This window comes from Annulohypoxylon maeteangense (assembly GCF_022496945.1).
Source record: "Annulohypoxylon maeteangense strain CBS 123835 unplaced genomic scaffold GGS22scaffold_2, whole genome shotgun sequence".
NCBI classification, from domain to species: Eukaryota; Fungi; Ascomycota; class Sordariomycetes; order Xylariales; family Hypoxylaceae; genus Annulohypoxylon; species Annulohypoxylon maeteangense.
The window spans coordinates 428468-453703 of NW_025953249.1; the positions used below are offsets into that span (position 1 = coordinate 428468).

A 25236-nucleotide genomic window follows, 5' to 3' on the forward strand; every position below is an offset into this window, starting at 1 on the left:
CTAAAATACCGAGATACGTTCTCAGTAACGTGGGAGAAGGAACCTCTCTCGAATTAGGGGTCTGGAATTGAAAAGGGGGGACTGCCTCAACTCCTTGCCACGAAGCGCCTTCAGTATCATCCATCATACAACTTCATCTTCTGCTTACCTACACTCCCGACATTTTTTCTTCCATTTCGATTTTTCTCGCGGCATCCTCGGTCATAAAACCAAAAAAGAGTTATCATAACAGCAGCGGTGAACTCTCCATTCAGCCAGCCAACACATCCCTGATCCGGTTCCAGAGCTTGGAAGTTTGTTAAGGTGCATGAACGAATCACTTTCGATGCTGTACGACAGTGCCGTTGTCCATTCAGCCACGGATTAATTTTCATAAAAAAATAAATTATACACAAGAGGAAAGTGAGGGGATGATCATCTTTTCTGGCTAGAACATCGATATTTTGGGACTGCGGTTTCAATACGTTTCAATACTCAACTATTTACTAGGTACCTAGGTATTTATTCAAAAGTCGTATCCTGCGAAACCTGTTTGCGAGGAAGCATTCATCATATAATCACGACCAGAAACGTCCTGAACGGTGTTAGCCTAACCATCTTGAGACATAAGCGTTTTTACAAAACCTTTTCCATCATTGGGTGTCCAGCTTTAAGCTTTCCGAACTCATCCAATAGACCGAGTCTCAGCCAAGAAATATCGTTCCGCATCTACTGTATCATTTGGCTGATTCTGTGCCGTCCATGTTGGATATCATAGGTTGGTTCGTCTAATATCATATGTTTCCAAACCTCAGAACGTGTTACAATTATTCATATTGTATTGAAAACCAGGTTCGTGGAGTTGCTTCAATAACACATTCCATTCTCCTACACTTGCCGTTGCAAACCGCTCAACGAATTTACGGTTAATTATCAATTATAGGATAGTCATATAATTAAATTCGACCCTTTATGATATCTCTGCCTAGGTATGAATCTACCTATATACATATTTTTATACGGTTTTGGTAAACATATCTCGAGTTTTATCGCAGCCGCATTAAAGGAGTTGAGAACACGTCGCTACACAAAAGTTCTCCGATTCGGTTAGTTTTACATAATGATCCGTGTCGGCATAAACAGCCCAAGAGCAGTTTGCATATGACTACGTCAATGATGATTTCATCAAAACATGATCAATGGCAAGCTCGAGCAGTTGGGAGATGCAATATCCAATATGTGGCAAAGGCTGGTTTTCTATTGCGGCCGTACGTCGGCCTACCTTCCTATCACAACGAGGATAGGATCCCCACTATGCTATAGTACGTAGTTCGTTATAGTATATTAAGGGTATGTAGGCTTGAATGCAACACCTCCTCTCTGGTGTTCACACCGGGGCCCAGCTATGGTTCCTGTGCCCTTTCGTATTCGCCTGCATATTTTCTTCTTTTCCGCTCTTGGCCCTTCCAAAACGCCTCCAGTATCTGTAAAGCCGGTTGCGTGTAACCTTTCGCCGGTCTTATTCCATCAAGGGGCGAGAAATCAAGCGGTCTTTCACCATGTCTACCTACCTAACTCATCTTCAGCTAGCTTTTACTCACGTGTACAATCACGGAATTGATCCGCATTGTCATTTTCGAGGTTTGTAAATCCGTAAGTCTCATTTTTTCGTAATATTTACAGATCATATTAATGGTAAAACTGACGAGGTGTCAAACCCATACTGTTTGTTATCCTGATTACTTAAGCATATCCCTTGCAGGAGCAGTTATGAAACCCGGTTCTCACTACGTCCCTAGGTAATTAAACAGAAGATACTAGGTACACTTACGACATCTAAGTAATCAGATCCTGATATTTTGTGAAAGATACTTACAGAATATTCCAGTCGTGTTATGTAAGATATATGGAAAGGGAACAGATGGTGTTTTTGGATCTTGGCACATTCAGCTGACAACTGAATGTAATGAGAATTATATTGACTTGAAAGTCCTGAGGTTCACAAATGCTACCTATCCTGGATACTCATTACGTATGTAGCCCCTTAAACAGTGAAATTTGAATGACTTCTCATATCTCATAAACTCAAGGTAGGACAACTACTACTTAATTCACCCTCATAGATGATTTACATTAAGATAATTGTAATAAGTAGGTACCTCACAAGAAATGCTATTGCTTCTTACTACCCCTAACACAGGCGAAACCCCTACGACGTGTAGAATGAGTGTTCTTAAATTATATGTAAGTTAGGGGTAAATTCACACTTTGTTCTTTCTAACCTAGGGGCTTGGTTTAGAATGAGATACTCAACTTCGAGTTAGATAGTAATATAAGTCACATAGCCTTGACTAAGAGAAAACTAGAATTCAAGAGCAGAGAGCCAGATTCAAGTTCTGCATCTCATAATTTATTCGCGTGACTGAACTTTTCAGTCGCGCTTTCATTAATATCTAAACACTTCTCACAACTCGTCGTGAAATTAAGGTTTATTGTATTCACTCAGCTAAATAACATTCTCAACATCATAGTTCCCCTCTAATATGGTTAAACTAGGTAGTTGTACTCACAGTTCTACATTGGATTATGAATCGTTACTATAAGAATTGGCAATAAGGGTGAACTAGCTTCAGCGCAACACCACAATTTCAAGGTAGGATACAAGACACCTGGGTTTCATATCACACCGTCATCACAAATTCACAAAAAAAAACCACCCTTCTATATTTAAAAATCGAACAATCCATTTTAGGGTATATATATCGCAACACGACCGAATCAAAAACCAATTCTATAAATAACCAACCTTGCAAACACCAAGGCCCTGAAAACCAAACCTCATCTATCCCTAGCGACCAACCCCAACATCTCATCCCCTAATTACGCGCTCGAGCTCGAAGGAAGCGCGCTGCTAAGAGAACCGCTAGGGGTTCCGCTGGGCGTGGTTCCGTTTCCGGTTCCGTTTCCACCACCGCCAATAGTGTATCCAGTCGAGTGGCCGCCCTCAGCATCAAGGTACGCAGCTGTAATCCCAAGTCAGCAAGACACCCCACCACATCACTTAAAGGGGGAATTGGATAAAACTCACCAACACCATAATACTCATCCTCGGTGTAATCAGCGGAGCCGTTAATACCGATCTGGATCCAAGCGAATAACCCATCGGAGATGTCGTCGCCGAGGTACACCCACTGCGGGATAGGATCGAACGAGGCGTCGGCCGAGAGGATCGACCACATGTCCTCGTCGTTGGTCGTGAGAGCTACCGTGTTCGTGTTGTACGGGTACGTGGCCTCGACTTCGGCGCGCAGGTCCTCTGGCCAGAAGAGTTGGCCGATGTGGCTTACGGGCGAGTTCCTGTTTTTGGTCGTTAGTTACCTGCTTTGGGTCATGGGATGGGCGGGAAGGGGTGGGATAAGTGGGTGGGGCGGCGATAACTTACCATACGGAAATAGTTCCGTTCGGCATAACTTGCGCATTGTTATGCGAGAGCAAGTGCGTGTGCACGGCACGGCCGCCATAGTGGCCGGGGAAGATAGTCTCGAAGCTAACCACTCCATCACCATCGGTGAGCTGGATGCCACGGAGGTAGGTCGAGTTATACCCTCCCGTAGCATAGTTGCCCTCGGTAGCAATACCACTGTAGGTGCCGGTGGCGTTGCAGTTCCAGATATCGACAGCGACGGCGGGGATGGGTTCGCAGGTGTTGGTGTCGATGTACTGGACCTCGAGGAACAGGTCGATGCCGTCGCAGTACAGCGCCTCCTTGACGTTCGACCTCATCTTCTCGCCGACAACGTAGTACGGCCCGTTGGTGATCTCGGGGGCTAGGATGCAGCTTGTGTTGCCGCTGAAGACTTCCTCGATCGAGGTGAACATGTCGTAGTTGTAAGTCCCGGACATGTTGTGGTTCACAGCTTCCCATTTCTGGAGATCCTCGAGCGTGCGCTTGTCCTTCCTGGCAGGGGCCTTGATGCCGCGCTTCTGTCGGATGTTCTTGACGGCGTTAGCGCGGCGCTTGATGGATCGGGCCTTCAACGCTTGGGAAGAGGCAGAGTTCGAGCACGAAGCTAGGGATCGAGCTCCGAGTTGTGCGGCGTTGTCACGTGCAACGAGTTCGCGCTTCATCTTGTGCGCGTCGTGCTTCTCGCCGGGGTGAGCGGCGGCGTAGCCGGCGAGGGCCGCGATGGCGAAGTTGGTGAAAGCGACCATGATGAATAAAGATTGTCTGAGCGACTGACTGACTGGTATGTAGTAACGACTGGATAGAGGACGAGATGTCTTGGGGTGAAGATCATTTCGAGAAACGGTGACACGGCATCCTTTTTAACTTGCTACCCGTTACCATCGGAGGCTCTTCCTAGGCGGCTTGCCATCGCGTCGGCCCGCCCGCATACACCCAATGGCGATGAAGGAGATATCGATTCGTAATACCGGTCATGCACCGTGGACCCCTATCATGAAAAAAGAGGTCTTGGCATCCCATATGTATATCCATGACTCGTAAAAAAGTGCCTTGCTTCCGTGATAATTGGGGTCGTCGGTGGGATGGAGAGGCTAAGATTTAGTCTCTATGAAGATTTCATTACGCGTCACTTACGAAGAGCAAGATTGCGCATCGGTGAAAGGCTGAGAGCCCTGCTCATGTCATGGATCTTCACTGGGAATAGAGATCCCCTAGCCGTTATGTCAGCCAATGAGGAAGATTTTATTTTCAAAGTACTCGGCCAATTCGAGGAGCCAAGCGTTCACAAGTTGCCTAAGTAGGCATTTTGGCCAAGACTCCATGAAACGAGCTGTGCTGGTTGACGAATCAGACCCACTTGGACTGATACCTTCAATTCGCCTCCCGGTAGTTGTTATGCATGATAGCTTGTTTCCCTGTGATTAGGATCTTATTTGGTCCTATTAGGTAAACATTTTTTTGTTTTTATATTCCGTGGTGTGATTATACTCCTCGGTTCAGGGAGCAATCATCCGAGGTTCGGATCATGTTCATACATTAGGTAGGTAGGATTCTACGACTGTATTCGATACGAATCCATAGAAGAAATATGGTGACATAAAGCCGCGTTTACATGTATCCTTCTCATCAAAATTGCATTTATCTGCGAGTATGTAACGACTAGCAACGACTGAAGCAAATTTGATATTCCGACTAAGGAGGCTCTAAAAAAGGGGGGCGGATTAGTGGAACTACCCCAGACTATGGATCAAAAAGGATATCACGGATCTCTTACGAGTACAGACTGATCCAAAACGGCAATGATCTGTTTGAAATAAAATCATCTCGGCGGTGCTTTTTTCTTCAATTTAAATATAAGTCTTGGCAACTCGTTGCCACTCTAGACTTCTTCGTCCTCTGCTTGCGTGGAGACACGAATCATTTTCCCATATATTTTTCCCCTGCCAACGGACATAGTAACTTCCCCATGAGAATTAGACATTATGGAGAGAATTTTTGAATTGAAATCAACGGGGAGAGTGCCGGCGAACTAACAATGCGGTGATGTCACCACCTCGAGCTATACACGCTAACTATAGCGTTGCTATCCATCCACCATTTTATGGCTCAACTTCAGACGACACGTGCGACACGTGTCTGTCCCTTGTTTGGTCGTGCTAACGATAGACTACCCAAGTAGCTAAACAGCACAGTTCCAAAACGGCGGATCTATCTTCTTTCTGAAGATCCTATATCTATGAGTGACTGAACCCATCCCACCCCTAAATGTAAAAGGGGCATAATTGCCTAAGCCTCAATGAATAGTCCAGGCCCATAACGATGCATGAATGTTTATGGCCTAAAAGCCAGCCTCCTTAATATACTGTAAATGTCATATCTCATGAGGGGCTGGTACATACCATGCTGGCGTACAGTAGTAGGATTTAAGCATCAACCTATTTTAGTAGGGATGGCCGGTCGTTTTCTAGAACCGCCTAAGGAAGCTTGGTTAGGTATCTATGGGTATCATAACTGGGGATGCTAGAAGGTTAACATTTTCTCCTTGTTTTTGCCGCTTTCATCATCTTAACCATGAACTCGGAACGTCTATAGTTCTGCGTCATTTACCTCAAGATTTGTAACCTAGGAACTACACTTGTTCTCGGTCCCATACAGGCGGAGGGAAGAAAATGTCCCGACCGACGAACGGCTGTAGATATCGGAACCTCTTCAGATATATACAAATTACGTGTTAGTCGATAATAGATGACGAAAAATACAGGTGGTTAAGCCCGAGAACGCGACGTATGAGTCTAAATGGTATCTTGAAGCATTCTGAATTGCCCCCTATCTACGTAGATATAAGGAAAATAATACTGACATGAATTATCCTATCATAACCATCGCAGGGAAGAAACTGCATCAAACCGACCTCGACACATCCTACACGATCCCGTTGAGTCCATACTGGCGAGGATATCCAGTATGTGTGACATTCGGATAATAATCCTCCCTTGCCTCAAAGTGCGTGGTACGGAGAATTCCCGATCCTAGATGCTCATACATCGACAAGTCCACCGAACTCTCACCGCGTAATAACGGGGATGGATAAATCCTGTATTCTTTGTCCTCCATCGATGCTTGTCCACCACTACTCTTAGACTGACTATGTCTTGAGCGTGGCCATATGTTATTGATGCTCCTTCTGCGTAAACCTCGTGGTTTATCTATGTGCACCCACGAGTGCATTGCCGAAATCGTTTTTGAAGCCTTCGCATTTTTGATAGCCTTGGGCAATACCGGTATGCATACAACCAAGAAAGCACAAGTCGACTCAGCTAAGCTACATAATATCACCGAACTTTCGTTGTACGTGAAATCGCGAGAGTGGCTGGAAATGATGGTCATCACCAGGCGGAGAGAGGCAGCAGTAATGGCCAGGATGCCGGCGGCGAATGTGGCAGAGGCCGCAGTTTTCCTGCTGGTTGGCATCTGTAGTTTCCAGATCATCTTCTGGGGAATGAGAAAAGCTAATATATCTGTTATTAAATTGACGGCCGATATCAACAGGTTATCCGTGCTTGTAGTGAAGCGGTTGCAGTTGCCACTGATGAACTTATCCCACAGGTACCGGTATGGCGTGCAGGCCAAATTGTAGGCCACGAGAATACATATGCAGAACATGATATTGATCCATATCAAGGAGTGGCTAGCCCAAAAAACGAGGTTACGAGTGCCCCTTGGAGCAAAGATGCGGATCCATTCCAGCAGGATCACAACCTTGGTGAATGTGATGCTGAAGGTATGAGTCGTCGACGCGATCAAGAGGTTCTGTGGTGCGTAAGTCAATGCGTAAATTATGATACATCATTGTTTCCTACCCAGAGATATGGCGTTATGGCTGACATGCGGACATCCCATTGGTGAACCAATGCTCCCGGGGAGCTGAAGATGCGGTAGCAATAAGCAAAGGAGACGGTATTAGTTGCCTGCGTCCGGAAGGATTAGATGGGAAAACACGCCAAGTACGCCACGAGTGATAAACCATACATATATCACTATCAACAAATCTGGTGCTCGTTAGAAATCCCTGTCCAGGTGGGTAAATACACCATTGTATTGAGGTGAGGTCTATGGGCCATACAATCTCCTATGAATAGTTGTCTCGTCGAGAATCTGACATATATCCGCCCACAAAGCGAGACTGTGGTCAAGATTAAAAAGATCGCAAGCGCAACCTGGCTTGGAATCGTACCGTTTGGCGGATGATCGAAATTGGAGCTTATGCCTGCAGGTGGCTGGAGAGCAGGTCCATTGAGGAACCTGGCTTGTTCGTCTGGAGATAGGGAGGTAATGTCTTCAAACATTATCGAAGACATACTTCGGGTATCTGCATCATTTACAATGGGTACCCATGTAAGCGAGGCTGATGCGTAGTGTATTGGAAAATCCAGCTATCTTAAGAATCATGTCGAAGCACACTTGGATGTGTTTATTTCTGAGAGGATCGAGATGTCGTATATTTATTCGTGTCGTGAATGTATAGCCTTGGAGGTATCTACCTAGGTAGGACTGGAGCTGAGAAACTCCGTTGCGTGAATGTTTGCTTTTGCAAAGGTGTGCTTCCCCAGCCTGCACGCTCCCGTCACTATTTCGAGCAATGTACCACCAATATTATCACTTCAGATAGGAGGGGGCGGGATCGTGGCTTCGGTGTCTTAGGTAAATTGTAAGATCACCTAGAGTAAGACGCTTGATAGGTACCTAAGCAGATACCCAAGTGTACCTAGCTCGGTGATAATTTTCAGCCCTCTCTCAAAATAATTAATATAAATCAAGCCATGAAACTGCTCCCGTAATACCCTATAGCCGTAGAAAAGGGGCTTCAAAAGACTCACGTAACTGGCTTAACGCCAACAACGCCATACATCCCAAAACATCAATTGATCTACTCAACTACCTGATTTCCCTTCACAACCCTAGGGAAAACCTGTTCCCGCCCTACCGCTGCACTCTCAACCCACTTCACAACATGAGGATGCAAGCCCAGCTCAGCCGCCCTCTTCGCCCACTCCGGTGGTGGTAACTCCTCGACAGGTTTACCGGTCTCTCTCTCACCCCTACCTAATTTAAGGAAAACTGCACTCGCTGGATCATCTAGTGAAATACACTCTCCACCGACGTAATGGCAGAACCTTACTCCTGACACCATCGAATCACCCGTCTTCACCGCGCCCATAATTCCAGCCACAACGTCCCCCAATCTTACCGTCTCTAGAAAGCCACGATAATTCGGCACCGCAGGCACAGCGCCCATTAGCGCCGCAAACTTGCGAATACTCCCTATAATGTCCCTCTCCTCATCCACATCTCCGCTACGTGATATCATCGTTGGCCTATGTACCACAACCTCCCACCCCCACCCACTGCCAGCCCCCAACTCCTCCTGCACCCTCTCTAAGAAACATTCACTAGCCCATTTACTCGCTGCGTACCCCTCAAATTCAATGCGTGGGGGTTTGGCTGCAGCGGCTGAAACCTCGGGGAACTCTCTGCAGCCCGTGTTTGAGGCATAGTACACACCGACTTGGGCGGTGGATATGTAGTGTAGCGGGATGCGGCACGGGAGACACAACTGAGCCAGCTCTTTTGTTGATTGCAGATTTGGCGCACGGAGTGACCGATACGATTGCGCGTGCGAGACCTGCGCTCCGGCGTGGATGACGCAGTCTGCCTCGGCGAAGATTTCGCGCGCGGTATCGGCGGCGAGGCCAAGGCGCGGGAGTGTGAGATCGCCGGCGTGAAGGTGGAGTTTAGGGTGCCGAGGGATGTCTTTGCGGTCGGGGAGGCCGCGGATTGCGATGCAGTGGACTTTGTGAATTTTGTCGTCCGCGAGGAGAGCGGATAGGATGGCGCGGCCGAGGAACCCTGTTGAGCCTGTAAGAACGATTACGCTGCTGTCTCGTGGTGCTTTTTGAACATTTGCTTGTGCTACTTCTGTGGTGGCTATGCTCGGTCTGGTTTCTTCATCCCAATCAATTGTATCCGAGGGAACTACTCCGTTATTTATCAACTGGGCCATTGTTTCCAGGGTGCTCGCTTCAAGCAAGTTAATTACAGGCAAATTGACGCCGAATGATTCGCGGATAGCCGCTCGGAGGCTAAGAAGGAGCAATGATGTGCCCCCAACGTGGAAGAAATCCGTGTCTGGCGTTATGAGTTGCGAGTTCTTGAACTGTTCTTGGATGATCGCGACCCAGATATCTCTCAGCTGCATTTCGGTTTCGGTAAGCATACCGTCGTAACTCTCATCGTCGCGTTTAATTATTTCCTGTAAAGGCAATGTGCCGATGGCCTTCCTGTCGAGCTTACCGGAACTAGTTCTTGGCATTTGGTGAATAGGAATGATGGCCGCCGGACACATATACTTTGGCAATGGAAATAAAGCAGGTAAAGATCGTAGGAGGCCCTCGCGCTCTTCTTCAGGGTGCTGTGAATCGAAAACGACGTGCGCGGCAAGGAATTGAGGCGATTCCGGTGTGGACCGACGAACCGACACTACTACATCAGTCAAGGAGCCACAAGCTGCTTTAAGTATTGCGTTTTCAATCTCCTTAAGGTCCATCCGGATCCCGCGTATCTTGATTTGCGTATCCCCAGATATGCGACCCTCGATTATGAGGGCGCCATCTTTCGTCCAACGACCCAGATCTCCGGTACGATGCATCGTGGTCCAACCTTTCGCTTTCGCTTCATCTGTCGCAAACACGTCGGGAACAAATTTTTCAGCGGTTAGAATTGGGTTATTGAGGTAGCCAATCGCGACACCAGGTCCACCGATATATATCTCCCCCTGAAATTCAGGGGGAACGAGACTGAGATCCTCGGAAACCACATAAACGGAATAATTCGGTAGCGTGAATCCTGCTGCAATGCTATCGTATAGTGACTCGGTATCTGCGTACTTTAGTTCCATAGACGTCGCTATCACAGTCGTTTCGGTAGGTCCGTAAGAATTGAACAAGCGGAGATCGGTCTTGCGCAAATCTCGGAATTGCGCCACCAAACCATGGGTGGCAGCTTCGCCCCCGCTTATAGCCAACCTCCATTTGCAAGATGGAAGAGTACTAGTATGCCTGTGAGTAAGCCAACTGGAATATTCCGTCGGAGTGGCAATAGTGAAGGTGATATTCTTTCGAGCAATCAAGTCAGTTATGGCACAAGCATCGCCGCGGAGACTTCTTGGCAGGAGATGAAGCCTTCCCCCGAAGTAGAGTGCGAAAAACATCTGCTCAAAGGACATATCGAACGTGCATGCGCTCTGCTGTAGTATGGTCTCAGCGCCAATGCTAATGCCATAGATCTCTTGCGCTGGCGCTATCCAGTTTTGTATGCCTTCATGTGTTAATGTGACGCCCTTTGGGGTCCCCGAAGAACCGCTTGTATACAGGATAATAGCAGGGCTCTTTGCGGTTGCTGAAATTGGTGATAGCTGTTGTGCAGGATGTAACTCTGATACATTTATGAATAGCATCTCAGGCCTTTGCAGCTCGTGAAACCCAAGCTTCGTGGCGTCATCGAGTAGGACAATATCAGGATTGCAATCATTCACAATCGTAGCAAGCCTCGCCCAAGGAATGGAAAGGTCGAGCGGTACATAAATTGCACCGATTCTCATAATAGCTAGGGCAGATGCAACCCAACGGGCCGTTGGCTCTTGAAGAGTGGCGATTCTGGACCCGACTCCTACTCCGGATGCGGTCAAAGTTGTTGCGATAAATGAAGACAGTCTCATTAATTCTGTATATGTCATGTTTCCTGTATTTTCTTCTATTGCCACTGTATTCGGGAACGTCTGCGAGATATAATGGATTCTGTGAATGACTGTTTCGGAGGATAGAGTGGAACGTTCTTGACCTCGACTGAAGTTCATCGATGTCACGGTATCAGCATGCTCGTACATGCTCGGCTGACTTAGGGCAATATTCGACTCTGTGGCAAATGCTTTGACGAGCCTTTCGTAGCTCTTGATGAGGATCTCTGCTTCGGACTTGCGGTAGAGGTCACTTCGTATGATGAATGCGACCAAACAATCTCCTTTCGGATCATCGTTGATATCAAGAGTCAAGTCGTAACCAGTCTTGGAGACATTAATTGAGAGTAACTCAAGTTCATTATCACCCCAGACCTCCTTCTTACGTTGGCCTTGTCGGTAGTTGACAGAGCATTGTAATATGGGGGTATGTGTAGTCGATCTCGGGGGTTGTAGTCTGTTTTTAACGTTAGCGATACTAGATGCACCTGTTTAAAACATGTAGGGCTTATTTACCTTTCTAGAAGAGCCTGGAATGGTATTCTTGAATTTTCCAGACCAGCATAAGCTATAGTACGGGTTTCTTGCAGGACATCTTCGAACTTGCTTGAAAGATTGGTGCGGAATCGTAGGGGTAACACATTATTAAAAACACCTATACCGCTCATCATCCTGTCTTCGGTCCTGTTGGCATCTCCAATACCAATTGACAGGTCTTCTGCATCCGCATACCGGGACAGGAGAGCGCGGTAACAGGCTAGGTAGAAGTGAAACGGTGTGACTCTGCATCTCCGACAGACTGCTTGGAGCTGTGACTTTGTTTCGAAGCTAATTTTTATTTCTACCCTATCGTCGTCGAATGTCGTTAGGCTTGGACGCGTTCTGGCACGCGACACGCGAAGAATCGGAAGCGGAGGTGGGAAATTAGGATATTGGGTTTGCCAGAAGCGGAACTCCTTTTCGAACCCACCAGAATCCAAGGCGTGTCGCTGTAGTTGAACGTAATCTCGATACTGGAATGTTTCTTGACTGACTGTCTCTTTATTGTAGTGTCGGAATAGATCGGTTAAAAAGACCTGGATTGACAGGCCATCCATGCAGAGATGGGACGTGCCCATGATAAGGCAATGGTGAGTAGGCGAAGAAGAAAGAAGAATTAGCCGAAGACTTTCACCTTCTTTAAGATTATAATGATATTTTTGTACTTCTTCTGCCGTTTGGATAATCGCTGCAGCCATGGCTTGATCATCTTTAATTTCTCGCCTCTCAAGCTTTATGATGCTTGAACCCATGATTTCCTGTAGTACTTGTCCATTCGAGACCGCAAAACGTGTCCGGAGAGCCTCGTGTTGTTGACCAACTGTCTTAGCGGCTTGCTCCAGGCTAGAGAAGTTAAGGGGTCCCGTAATTCGACATGCTCCGGCAAAGTTGAGGCTGGCTCTGTCTTCAAATAATTGAGAGACAATCCAGAACATGCTTTGCGCTGAAGATAAGTTCATTGAAGCGAAGACAACAGGCTCTGAGCTCGACGGTACGTGCGCATCGACAGCTAGTTCTGATAAGGATGATGTGGAAGCGGTATCATCACCTAAGCTAGCGGTCTCCGAGAGCATTGAGTCACTAGCGGATGACGATTGGATGTCGGCCTGGGCTGGTGTAGTGGAGAGAAGTTCGGGCGAACTTTCTACGCCTGGAATCATTTCTTGTGGTATCCCATCAACAGCAGCTTCTATTAGTTCGAAGATAGAAATGCCACTTAGTATCTTAAGAACAGGGTAATTGACCTGAAGATTCTTCAACAGCCAGGCGCGGATCTCAGTTGCCATTAATGAATCAAGACCAAGCTCGTCTAGGCGAGTGGCCTCAAGTCTGGCTTGATCTATAGTATCGACATCAAGTTGAAGTAAGATCCCCAGCTTCTCAAGTAGGGCTTCTTTGATCAGGCGACGGACGTCACCATGACTTTGTGCACTAAGGAGTTGTATCTTGAGGGGCTCTTTCGCCTTCCTGCCGGTGAAAGTGTTGCTCACACTTTCTCCATTTAGAAGGTAATGACTCATTAATGGATTTTCAGCCCAGATTGGCTGGAGTTCTTCGTCTATTCGAACTCTCCTGACGCCTGTTGCGATCTCGATCGAGTTGGAACGGCTGGCCGCGACGCCTTCGGTAAATAATTGATGAAAGTCTCGCTCCGACATTTGCATGTACGCGTATGGCTTTTTGACGGTCGCGATACTGATTTGCTGCTGGGCTATGTAACCTGCTCCAATGATCGGGCCAATGCCGATGACGGATGCTGCCAGACCACGTTGTCTGCGTTGCTCAGCTAGACTGGCCATGAACATATTCGCAGCTACGTATGGAGATTGGCCTGGGGTTCCAATGGCCACCGAGGCAGACGAGAAGAAGACGAAAAAGTCTAAGGTATCCTGTTGGAATAGATTGTTTAGGTGTATACTTCCGTCCACTTTTGGCCGTATGACCTTCTCAAATGTCTCAAGACTCGTTTCACTGATCGCAGTATCTTGTAACACCACTAAATGAGAGTCAGTATTACTCTCCTTAGTTATCGGATTAATGGGGGAGCTTACTGGCGCCTTGGGCAACTCCTCCTATCTGAGGAAGTGTCGAACAGATTTCTGTATACAATGACACTACCTCATCTTCCTTGGTAAGGTCACTAATGATTGGTCAGCTAATGTAAGATTGAAGATATGGAAAAAGAGAATATACCATGTACAGATCTTGATAACGGCACCAAGGGTCGCCATCTCTTCCAACCAAGAATCTTCAACCTTAGGTGTCCGACTCGACACGACTAGGTATCGCGCCCCATGGCGGACCATCCATTCGCATAGTGAAATACCAAGGCTACCGCTAAGACCGGCAAGCCAATATGTCTTTAAGCCCGAGAACATGAACTGAGAATCGATAGGCATTACTCTGGTCAATACTTTATCTTCTATGCTCCAGTCGACGATGGACTGTGGTGCAAGCATATGGTCGTATTCGGATATATCTCCAGGTTTGACTATTCTGTATGGCCGATCGGGTCTTGTGAGCTTCGGAAGCTCGTTGGTGGCGTCAATAACATTTCTATGTAACTGATCTCGAACTTTGCTAACATTTATTGATGAAGGTAATCGGCCACCTTCATCAACGTTTGCGTATATTGATTGGCACCTGCAAAAGGTGGTCAACTGGGAGCGTAATTGACCAGCGATATGCCTGCTTTCATCGGTACCAGCAAGATCTAGGAACGCAGTCACTGATCCAAGGTTAAGATTTCTCAAGGCTCGTTTAGGAGAGTTAGGATGAATGAGAATACAAGCTGTGGCTTTGTCATCGTAGCTAGTAGTGAACGCAACATTAATGTTTTTAGCTCGAGCCTTTTCCTTAACAATTGTGATAAATTCGGAAGTTGGCTCATGAATTAGGATTTTGTCGCCATCTTCAGCGCTCTCAAAGATCTGAGAAGCCAAGATGAGTAGGCGAGTTAAGTATAGGAATGACGCCTCCAAGCCCGGCGCCACTTCTACAGGGACTTGGAAGAAAGTATCCCGAGACAGTGCGGACGTATTCTTAGTCGAAAAAGCTACAAACTGAGCCCGGGATTCTGGCACTACACCAAGGGATAAGAAGAGTTGGCCTCGTCCGGCGACTTGAATAGGAGCTAAGAGTGAATGTGTAATGCGTCCAGCGGCTGAGTCCAAATTTACCCCAGAAAATATTTCCGACTCGTGTTGGAGATTGTAACCAGAGGCTGTAGTTACAAGACTGACCACATGGTTTGAAGGATCAATCAGATTAGAGATGGGGCGTCGAGAAGAGTTATAGCGATCGTTCAACTCCTTTTTCGGCAACATGCGAGGAATGACCAGTCGACCATCTTTCTCAATAATTATCTCTCGCTCAAGAGTAGTGAATGAATTTTCTTCAAACTTATGATGATCGCTGTGTTTCCAGTCAGCCACGGCTTTGAAGCGGAGAAGGGCTTCCCCGATTGTTCTAGCATCTAAACTCTTAGGATCTTCAAAGTCGATAAATTGAACATCGAGACCCGGGATCTCGTTTATCACAGACCGAAGCAGCCCACAGATCATGTTCGCATATGGGTTGGCTGCTCGGCGACCTTCAGTGATCCAGAGCACTGCACCCGCCTCTTGAAACATAGAAATCATCGCATCCCATGTCACTTTGTCTATTTCCTTAAAAATCGGTCTGTCTAAGTCTATAAGACTCAATATGACAGTTTTTGAAGTGATTTCAGCCGATTCTATTTCTGCTAGGCACTTAAAAGTCTTGGTGTTACCGCAAAATGGCCTTAGGAGAGGTTCCAATTGTGCTTTTAGCTTGGCTGTTTTAAGGCTGCGTCCACCAAGAATGACAAGATCCGTTATGAGATGACCTGAATTGAAGGCTACAAGAGAATTGGAAAGAGGGTCTCTGATGAAAGTCATCCTATCGTCGACAGCTTGCGACACAAACACTGTCATTGCGTGAACGAACGAGTCTGGATTGGGTGTAGTAGTGTCGCAGCCGGAAAATCCAGATTTGCGAAGTAATTCATCCCAATCTACGAGGTCGACACAAGGCGATAATTCGCGTCCCTCATTTTCGCCTACCCACCAACCAGGAAATGCGCCGAATATGGTACCAGTGCGAGCTGGCGCGTCATTTTGTACTTCTAGGACGACGAGATAACCTCCAGGTCGCAGCAAACGTCTAACGTTCCTTAATGTTTGGTGCAGATTCGGTGTAGCATGTAGTACCATAGATGCTATAATTAAATCGTATGAGTGCTTCTCGAAGCCTTGAAGGCAAGGATCTTTAGTGATATCAAGTACTTTAAAAAGCATATAGTCCGTAAGACTATTAAAAACACTTTCTGCAGAGTCGAAAAATCCAGATGAAACGTCAGTAAAAGTGTATGATGAAAACGACCGTCCTGTCTCTTTGAGGATTTCGATGGTGGCACCTCCAGTGCCTGCTCCAATTTCCAAGCATTGGAGTCGAGGAGACCGAAAGGTAAGTTGTTTGATTGTACGTGCGATATACTGTGTATATTCTTGCATCCCAATCGCTTCTTTGTAATACTTCCCTAAGAGATTATCTCTCATGCCTATTTCGATGGCTGGTGCATTGTTCATGACGATATCAGCAAGTCTCTGGCCTATAGCATGTAATAATCGAACGTCAATAACATCTTCGTGGGCGGTAGATGCTCTTATTATTGTTTCAGGAGTGTCGTTTTCCCACTCAGGCTCCCAGTAAGGCTTGCCGCGGCTTTTCGCGCGAGACAATGCGTAAGAGGCAAATTTGAAGAATGATATGTACGGACCCTCGCGCCTCGACCTATGACCAGGTGGAACGGCGCGAACAAGTTCACGTAAATAGAAGCAAGCCATTCGTTCGAGTACACAGGCGATATCATGCTGTTGAGGTGCCACGAGGCCATTATCGGTGACATCCATGGCATTTGGGAGCATATTACTCCATATCGTGGAAGAGAACAATATCTTGTCGTCTTTCTCCATAGCTGGTGAGAATGGAACACATTCTAGCCCTTCGATTTGAATCATAGCATGGTGTGAACCCTCTGGAAAGATGTCTACGTCACCCGCGATCGTCGAGATGCCATTCGGCTGAAAAGCGTCGAAAGGCAACCGTTTTCCTCTTGACATTTCCGACATACATAATTCTAGGTTGATAATAATGTTCTCTATCCTTCTCGGCACATGCATAGACCAGATCCCGCCATCCTCAGGAGCCGAGGCAGTCAGTAGCACGGATTGGAAAGACGCATCTAGTATCGCTGGATGTACAAGTAGATGTGACCCTTGTATGTCTTGTATAAACCCAGTAGCAGTGCCGAGCTTTCGCTCAAGACCTGACAGCGCAACGAAGTCATCGGAATACTGATATTCTAATTTCGCTAGAGCATTATAGAAATCGTCCGCTTTAAGTGCGATGAGATTTGGAGGCCGCGCACCCCTAGCTGGAAGTGCTACAGGTGAAGGATCGCCAAGACATATGCGAATATCACCACTGGCAAGTACGTCAAGTACATCTTTCTTTCTACCAGTTGCTGCATTAAATGTGAATTTGGCGGTAATCTCTTTGTTGCCGGTCCGATTAATATTTGATACGGAGAATAAAGTTTCTATACTTGAGTCAGCGTTGTCGAATGTGAGCGCCTGCCCGATTTCAAGTTTCGAAACCTCGATAGTCGAAGCGGAAGCCCCCTGGAGCATGACTTTGGATGCCTCTAGGGCAGATACCACATATCCTGCAGCTGGGAAAACCATTTGGTTCTGGAGCTGGTGGCCTTTTAACCATAGTATTTCCTTTGGTCGAAGTAGATGTCGCCACCTCATCTCTCGTTCAGTGGAATCAGGAGTCAAATGCCCAAGGAGCTCATGGACACTGTCTGATCGCCCGCGTACAGCTCTCGAGTATCTTGACTCGTGCCAATATTCCTTATGATTCCAGCAGTACGGCGGAAGCATCTTAACCAACTCCGGATTACCAGCACCGGACATAAAAGAGTCGTACGACTTGAAATCCACAAAGCCGTCTCCTGTATGTTTCGAGATATAACCAAGGCCACTTGCAAGTGCCTCTATATCATCAACACCACGCTGAAGGAGACCAGTATACGGGATAGTGCGGTCCGTGACATCCTGGATAACCTGAATAGTAGGTCCTTTCAAAGCTGGATGCGGCCCTATCTCGATAGCAATATCGAATGGACCTGTTTCGAGGCATGCACGCTCTACGGCCTGCTTGAAAAGTACAGGATTTAGCATGTTGCTATCCCAATATGGACCTTCGAGAGACCTCGTTAAATTAGCAGCATCGTCCTCATAAACGCTTGAGAACCAGGTACACCGTGAACAGGCGTTTGTTTGGATGTTGAGCTCTCGTAATGAACTAAGGTAGGCTGCCGAACATGGGATCATGTGGTGCGAATGATAAGCCTTGTCTACTTTCAGGAGTCTGGAGAACTTTTTCTCATCCTTTAAAACGATGCTTATTTCTCCGATAGCATCTATATCTCCAGAAAGTGTAACACTGGCCGATGAGTTGACAGCAGCTACACAGGCACGTCCTTCGAATTCAGGTTCTTGAAGGAGATCCTCCATATCATCAGCCGAAGTTCCTACTGCCAGCATCGCGCCGGCCTGCGCTCCTGGTCCTTGTGCTAACTTGGCGTGTAATCCACGGTAGTAAGCGATACATATGGCATCTTCGGCCGATATTATCCCTGCCGCGTAGGCCGCGGTTATCTCACCAGATGAGAAACCCACGGCAGCAGTCAGTTCAACATGAGATTCCCGCAGGATATCCACAAGAAGAATACCTACTGCAGTTGAAAGAGTCTGCGATAATTCTGCTTCGTTCACGCGAGAAGAGCTGGCCTCTTTTCTAAGTTCTTCTATGAGGAGCCATGACGGACGATCCTCGATCGGTAAACGAGTTAGCCGTGCTTGAAGCTTCTCAAGTACGCGTCGAGCAGACGCAGATTCTGTGACCAGTCTTGCACCCATGCGAGCCCATTGAGCACCCTGGCCTGTAAAAATTGCCAATACTTTAGGCGTAGTGTTCTCTGATGGTTGAGCTCCTAAAAGATCTCCACTGTCCAATTTTGATTTCTCGATATACTCATCTATCTTTAACGCCAACTGTTTTGCCGTACAGGCCGAAAGAGAAACCACAAAAGGAAATCTCGTGCGCCGGGAATTTAATGTATAAGCTAAGTCTCGCATATTTAGGCTTGCTCCGTTAGTCCTAAGATAATCGTAGAAAGATTCTAGGTAGCGGATTAAAGAAGTCTCAGAGGCTGCTGAGAATATGAATGGGTAGAATCCCTGATTATTACTGTTACCCTTCCTCGGGGGCTCAGAATAGCTTTCTAGGATGGCGTGGGCATTAGCACCACCGAAACCAAAACTATTAACACTCGCCCTGCGAGGACTGCTTTCCGATACAATAGGCCATGGCGTAGCGGTGGTAGGGATGTGTAAATTATCGTAAAAGGGTTTAATTTTGGGGTTGAGACGATTGAACAAGAGATTAGGAGGCACAACTGAATGCTGCAGTGCTAATGAAGCCTTAAGGATTCCTGCCAAGCCAGCCACTGCTTCTGTATGCCCTAAAATTGTTTTTATCTGCGATATAATGAATTAGTTACAAATTCGACTCATTAAAATTTCAAAAATTAATCGATAACATACCGATCCGACCAGTAGCGGTTCTAAACTCCGAGTCTGGGTGTTGTTTATGCTGTGGTTGAAAAAGACGCTGCTAATTGCTTCAGCTTCTATTGGATCTCCACTAGGTGTTCCGGTCCCATGAGCTTCAAAAAATTGCGGTCGGTCAGCGGGACTGGAGATATCTAAGCCAGCCCGGTTATAACAATCACGGATCAAGCTCGCTTGTGCTTTAGCACTCGGTCTGTTGAGATTTTATGTAAGCTTGAATTTCGACGGAGAAAAAAAGAAGTACTCAAATAGAACTCACACAGTTATTCCCTTTGTCCGTCCATCCTGATTCACGGCTGTCTCGCGAATAATGCAATCGATCTTGTCCCCGTCCTTCTCAGCGTCACTTAACGTCTTCAAGATAATAGCCGCAACGCCCTCTCCTCGCGCATAACCGTCAGCACTCGCATCCCACATCCGCGATCTGCTGCCGGGACTCAACATCTGCAGCTTACTTTCCCCGACATACCCAACGGGATCTAATAGGAGGTTGGCTCCTGCAGCAACGGCAACGCGTGATGCCCCCGAGCGGAGTTGCTGCACGGCATGATGTACAGCGTAGAGACTAGAGCTGCAAGCTGTATCGATAGTCATAGACGGCCCATGCCAGTCAAAGAAGTATGATATCCTGTTCGATAGCAGCGATTTGGCGGTTCCTGTCACGTGGTATGTACCCATAGAGTCCTCATCGCGGCTCATCATATGTTCGTAGTCAGAAGTCATCAAGCCAGCGTAAACCGCTGTATTAGACCCCTGCAGCCCTTTAATCGTTTGCCCAGCGTCCTCGAGGGCTTCATAAACGGTCTCCAAGAGGAGCCGCATCTGAGGATCGATGACATTGGCTTCCGTCGGACTGATCCCGAAGAATTGGGCATCGAAGCGCCGATGTGTACCCTCCCCGGATAGAAGATACGACTGCCGGACGTTCGTGTGTCCATGGTATTGTCCATTCTCATGATAATATCCGCGTGTGCTAAACCTATCCTCAGAAATATCACTGAGGAGATCATGGGGATTGCGGAGTACGTCAAACAGCGCTTCGGGCGTATTTGCGTTACCTGGAAAACGACAGCCACTTCCAATAATGGCGATGGGCTCTGGAATAGTCATCCTTGGCGATCCTTTCCCACCCGAGACGTGTTGTTGGCTCTTGGGTTGTAATCGAATAGGAATTTGATACTTGCGGATCCACCGGGACCAAGCGGTGATATCACAACTTTGCCATTGTCTTTAGTTGATGGAGATTTAGAGTGAACTAATATGACCCGCTAGGATAGAAATAAGAAGTCGTCAAAAGTCGAGAGAAGACCTTAGGTTACGGAGGCAATATCCGTTTTGGTACAGATAGTAACCTTAACCATCATTGACGTCAAACTCATCAACCACTCATCTACCTATGAAGCCTTGTTGCGGCGCAGTAACATCAGCGAATTGCTAGATTTAGAGACACCATAAGATAGGGACCGGTCGAAGTACCGGATAAGCAACCAATGCCGACATTTGCACCCAACAGTGCCGACGATCGGGTAACACAAGGGCCAGGCGTTATGATCCCCATGTTGTCGGGATAGTGGGCAGGATGCGAATCTGAGGATGGGTTCTCGCTTGAAAGGTGGGCGTCCTCTAAATCTGTAACTACCAAGGGTCATATCCTGGAATGGTAGAAGACTTCAAAAATGTATCCAATGACTAATGAGGATCTGTTAATACCCCAGTACATACCCAGGCACTTCTAATAGAGTAGGTACCTTAGGTACTATGTAGTTTACATAGTATGTTATGTAGCCAATCAGTTGACCAGTGTTTGTGGATACATCATGAAGACTTCCTCCATTTTAAGGTATAGCTGGATCATATTATCACCAGCGATGCCTTTTAAGAATATACTTGTGCAGTGGTTTGACGCCGTCGATTCCATTTTCGGGCCGTATTATTTATGTTCTTGAATCGATGCCTTAATCATTCTGGAAAGTTAGCATCGAGAACGCAACTAGAACCCTTGCAGCGTTCTTACGAGCTTATCCGGCACTTACTTGGTACATGTAAGGACTCCGTCAGCTCACGGAGACCTGCTAGGACTTAAACGAGCTTGGCCATTTGAGAGCAGCTGGAGCTTGCGACTAGCCAACCACACAATATGAAAGTAATGTCTCGCATCATTGGACCTAAAACAACACACCAACGCGGGAGCTATTTGTGGCGATGGGAAGTACCGAAACGAAGTCCTAGATGCACTTTACTGAATCGACAGTGTATTTTCTAGGTTTAGTGGGTGAGAATAGGTAAGATTGCTAAAAACCGGTAGACTAGACCAGGGATTAAATTGAATTTGTGGATTGGATCAATACTGTTCCGGCCGAGTGGCTTGCCAAGCCTAGATTGATTTTCGCTAAATATATCTACCTCGTCGTACCTTCTTCATTTTGCAAGCCAAACTTGGTTTAAGGTTGTGTTATTTGAGTTGACGTATGCCCTCTAATGGTAGCGTATTATTCTAGCCTACTACAACTTTATTTGATACCTACTCCGAGAACTCATAGTGGGGTTTAGACTTAGAATGGGCACACCCTTTAATACATCAGCGCTTAAGAGAACTTCAGCTTCGTGTTCTTAGCTAAGGTTCATTACGAGGAAGCACTGCTGTGAGCGTATGAGGCTAATTCTCTGATTCGACAGTTGGCGACCAAAACATGTATACGTAAGACCTAAGTGATCGAATCTCATGATGCCGCGCTTGGGATTCTCCGTGTTATCGACACTGCGTCAGCAACCATAGCTCTCCACCTACAAGATCGACGAATGAACGGAGGTGACGGGAGGATGTAAACTGCCTCGCCCTAGACTAGTTGGGTCTATGTCCGAAAACCCACATTGTTGGATATTGCGCCTCCTGCCGCTCTAGTGATGGTGTAGTGAATACCTACCAGAATAGTAAAATCTCGCAACATTCGCGCAAACGAAGCTGTCTCGAGTCGTTGTAACCGTCGCATTCAAAGCCATGTGGAAACAGGTATGAGAACGGGTTCTGTCCAACCCACCAACCCACCAGAGGCAAGGATGCAGCATACAAATACTCTAAATTAAGCTTGTTAAGAAGCATATTACGCACAGTTATGAATGGTCGTATCGATTAAGATCCGGCGCGACGGAAATCGAGTTACGAGCCCCATGTCCTACTACTCTACCACGATGTAAGCGCTTGCTCGATCTCACCTCGCCCGGCGTTATGAGTCGAAAACGGTGCATATGTGATGCAACGCTGATATCTTGTGGCTGACTTTCGGCCTTACATACAACAGAAGCATCGCCGGAAGTCCTTGGGGTTTCAAATAGAACAAGCAGCCTGATCTAGAATGATTTCACTCCAGGTTTCAATTATCCAATGACAACTCGATTCTGGATACCTTCATGGGTCTTATCCTATAGTGCTCTCGCGACCTACTGATTATCTAGGTGCAGTACTGCGCCTCGTGGGTGCTTTTGTCGACGATGCAGCGCGGGGGCCAAAAGAACATCGTCTGTTAAATACCCTGTATTGACACATAAGTCCAATTTGGGTTACATCTATTACCAATCCCCGTCTACATTCACGCGAAGGAAGGAACATGTTATTCGATGGTGTGGGAGTCAATTCCTAACAGTTATGGCACCTACCTAGGTATGTTGGCTATACCGGGTATCAACTTTCTATTGCCAACATAATCCATATCTCCCGTGCTTACTATGGATTCGCACTCCGCAATATAATCATCAAGTCCTGGAGTACCTTAGGTTAGCATGTGGAACACAGAATATCCTCTTTCCCGTGTCGTGTTTCCAACATAGTTGTCGAGTTTTTGACACGGCCAATCACTTCGACTTCAGCCACCACAATGGCTTTGAATGTCTTTGACGACCCTTTACAAGCCGCTGGCTTCGTTCTCATCATTATATTAACACCCTTATGTATATTGGCCACTGTACTACGCTTCATTGCCTCGTGGATGACCTTGCGTAAAATTGGTAAAGAGGATTGGCTGGCTTTAGGGGCGTTGCTGTTTTACCTTGCTTGGGTAATATGTCTGATTCTCATCGTGCCAAACCTCAATGGCACGGAAGATATCCTAACCCTCCCTATTGAGAAGACAATAGCGGTTCTAAAGGTTTGTCTATCTACATTCAAGGACAAGAAAACATAACTAACGAAAGGTTCTAGGATATCTATGTAGCAAGCCTCTTCTACCCGCCTAACCAGCTATGCGCCAAGCTTAGCATTCTTTTCCTGTATCACCGCATCTTCGCTGTCGAGAGGAAGTTCGCGATATGGATCAAAGTTCTAGGGGTTCTCCAGATTCTCATATCATTTACCAGCTTCATCTGCAACATCTTCCAATGCCGACCTATACATAAGGCCTGGGACCCCAGGGTGACCGAGGGCTGGTGCGTCAACATCAGCGCCATGTTAACAGCGACGGAGACGATAAACTCGCTCATCGATTTTGCCATGGCAATCTTTGCAGTATGGGCGCTGCGCGGACTTCAAACGACTCGGTCAACTAAGTGGAAGCTCGCAATCGTTTTCGTCTTAGCAGGAATGGCAGGGATAATCGGTTTTATTAAAATCGGATTAGCTTATGAGGCGACGATCTGTAAGCGCTCCTTCAATTATATCCTATCTGAATAGGAAACAACTAATCCCATCCACAGACAATCAATTGATGGAGGGTCTCTGGGCTACGGTCCAAATGGCGTTCAGCGTGTTCTGCTGCTGCTCCATAACGTACATGCCTCTTCTAGCGCGCATTGGCAACTTCGAGCGCATCAAGTCTAGGCTCTACGGTTACGGCAGCAAAATAAAACTACGGAAGCCATCATCGGCTAAGAGCGGGCAAAGTTCCCGCGATGGCTGGATTGACATAGAAGGGGGAAACCAACAGAAGGTAGATGGCTTCAAAGCGGGATATCCGGTGAAGACGGTTCACATACAGCAGAGCTTCGAGCGGATTTAGCCCGCGATTGGGAAACTTGGAATTGGAATTGGAATTGCTCCCTGATGGGTGGAAAGGCCGGGTTTGGAGCAGGATTCAACATGAGCTTGTCTAGGTAGGTAGGTAAAATAGATACTACCTAATACCATGTAAAAGAATCTATCAAGGTGCTGTCATTATCCCGAAGCTTCATGTCACATGTGTAACAATTGGGATTCTATCGAGCCACCCCCGCTCTGGAAGGAATGAGGTCCAGAACACCCTGGTAAATCCGCGATATCATACCATAATGGGATTGTATTGATAGTGGGGGAGAAGAGGGGAACTGTTCACCAAAAATACAGCACGATTCGGCCGAGTAGACCTATACCGAGTAAATTCCAACATAACTCGTAGAAGACTATCGTCGTACGCAAGACGATCGTCTGTTCTAGGTGTTAACTTTCACTGCTACTCCACCGTTACAATAGCTGAATCCCACGTGTTTTACCGGTTTTCCTTCTCGTACATATAGATGAATTAACGGGTGATCTCCCCGGAGCCAATCCTGTGAATGTCGAATGGCGTTCGTGGGCTGACGCAAAAAAGTAGCGATAATATTGGTCGCCCAATGTTAAAGCTAGCTTCCAGCCACCCGTCCTGTTCCGCCGAAGGTTACATCATGATACCCCTCTATCCACATCATATTCCTAGGGTCTTTCAAGGGTCTGGTAAACAGGCAGATAATTGAATTGGAAGCTTCGGAAGTGGGCGATCAGTAATACGGTC

The 25236-nt window shown here is 46.8% G+C and overlaps 4 protein-coding genes across 4 annotated transcripts; 1 reads left to right on the forward strand and 3 right to left on the reverse strand.

Moving 5' to 3' along the window:
• Nucleotides 1-2683: 2683 nt before the first annotated feature.
• On the reverse strand, nt 2684-4691 carry GGS22DRAFT_152121 (aromatic compound dioxygenase). Its single transcript, XM_047959615.1, has 3 exons — nt 3422-4691; nt 3068-3336; nt 2684-3002 (listed from the first exon to the last, which is right to left on the reverse strand). Exons 1-3 carry the CDS (start codon nt 4189-4191, stop codon nt 2860-2862), a joined length of 1182 nt encoding a protein of 393 aa, XP_047822497.1. The 5' UTR covers nt 4192-4691; the 3' UTR covers nt 2684-2859.
• Nucleotides 4692-6230: 1539 nt separating this feature from the next.
• Nucleotides 6231-8063, reverse strand: GGS22DRAFT_61896 (uncharacterized protein). Its single transcript, XM_047967568.1, has 4 exons — nt 7569-8063; nt 7475-7494; nt 7306-7413; nt 6231-7255 (listed from the first exon to the last, which is right to left on the reverse strand). Exons 1-4 carry the CDS (start codon nt 7801-7803, stop codon nt 6368-6370), a joined length of 1251 nt encoding a protein of 416 aa, XP_047822498.1. The 5' UTR covers nt 7804-8063; the 3' UTR covers nt 6231-6367.
• Nucleotides 8064-8172: 109 nt separating this feature from the next.
• Nucleotides 8173-20753, reverse strand: GGS22DRAFT_61892 (uncharacterized protein). The gene is made up of 7 exons (XM_047967567.1): nt 19761-20753; nt 19475-19694; nt 13971-19408; nt 13829-13917; nt 11754-13773; nt 8323-11694; nt 8173-8210 (listed from the first exon to the last, which is right to left on the reverse strand). The coding sequence occupies exons 1-6, from the start codon at nt 20609-20611 to the stop codon at nt 8373-8375; spliced, it is 11940 nt and encodes a 3979-aa protein (XP_047822499.1). The 5' UTR covers nt 20612-20753; the 3' UTR covers nt 8173-8210; nt 8323-8372.
• A 2488-nt stretch (nt 20754-23241) lies between these two features.
• GGS22DRAFT_61933 (uncharacterized protein) lies at nt 23242-24587 on the forward strand. The gene is made up of 3 exons (XM_047967569.1): nt 23242-23643; nt 23697-24129; nt 24188-24587. The coding sequence occupies exons 1-3, from the start codon at nt 23374-23376 to the stop codon at nt 24487-24489; spliced, it is 1005 nt and encodes a 334-aa protein (XP_047822500.1). The 5' UTR covers nt 23242-23373; the 3' UTR covers nt 24490-24587.
• The last annotated feature ends 649 nt before the right edge of the window (nt 24588-25236 follow it).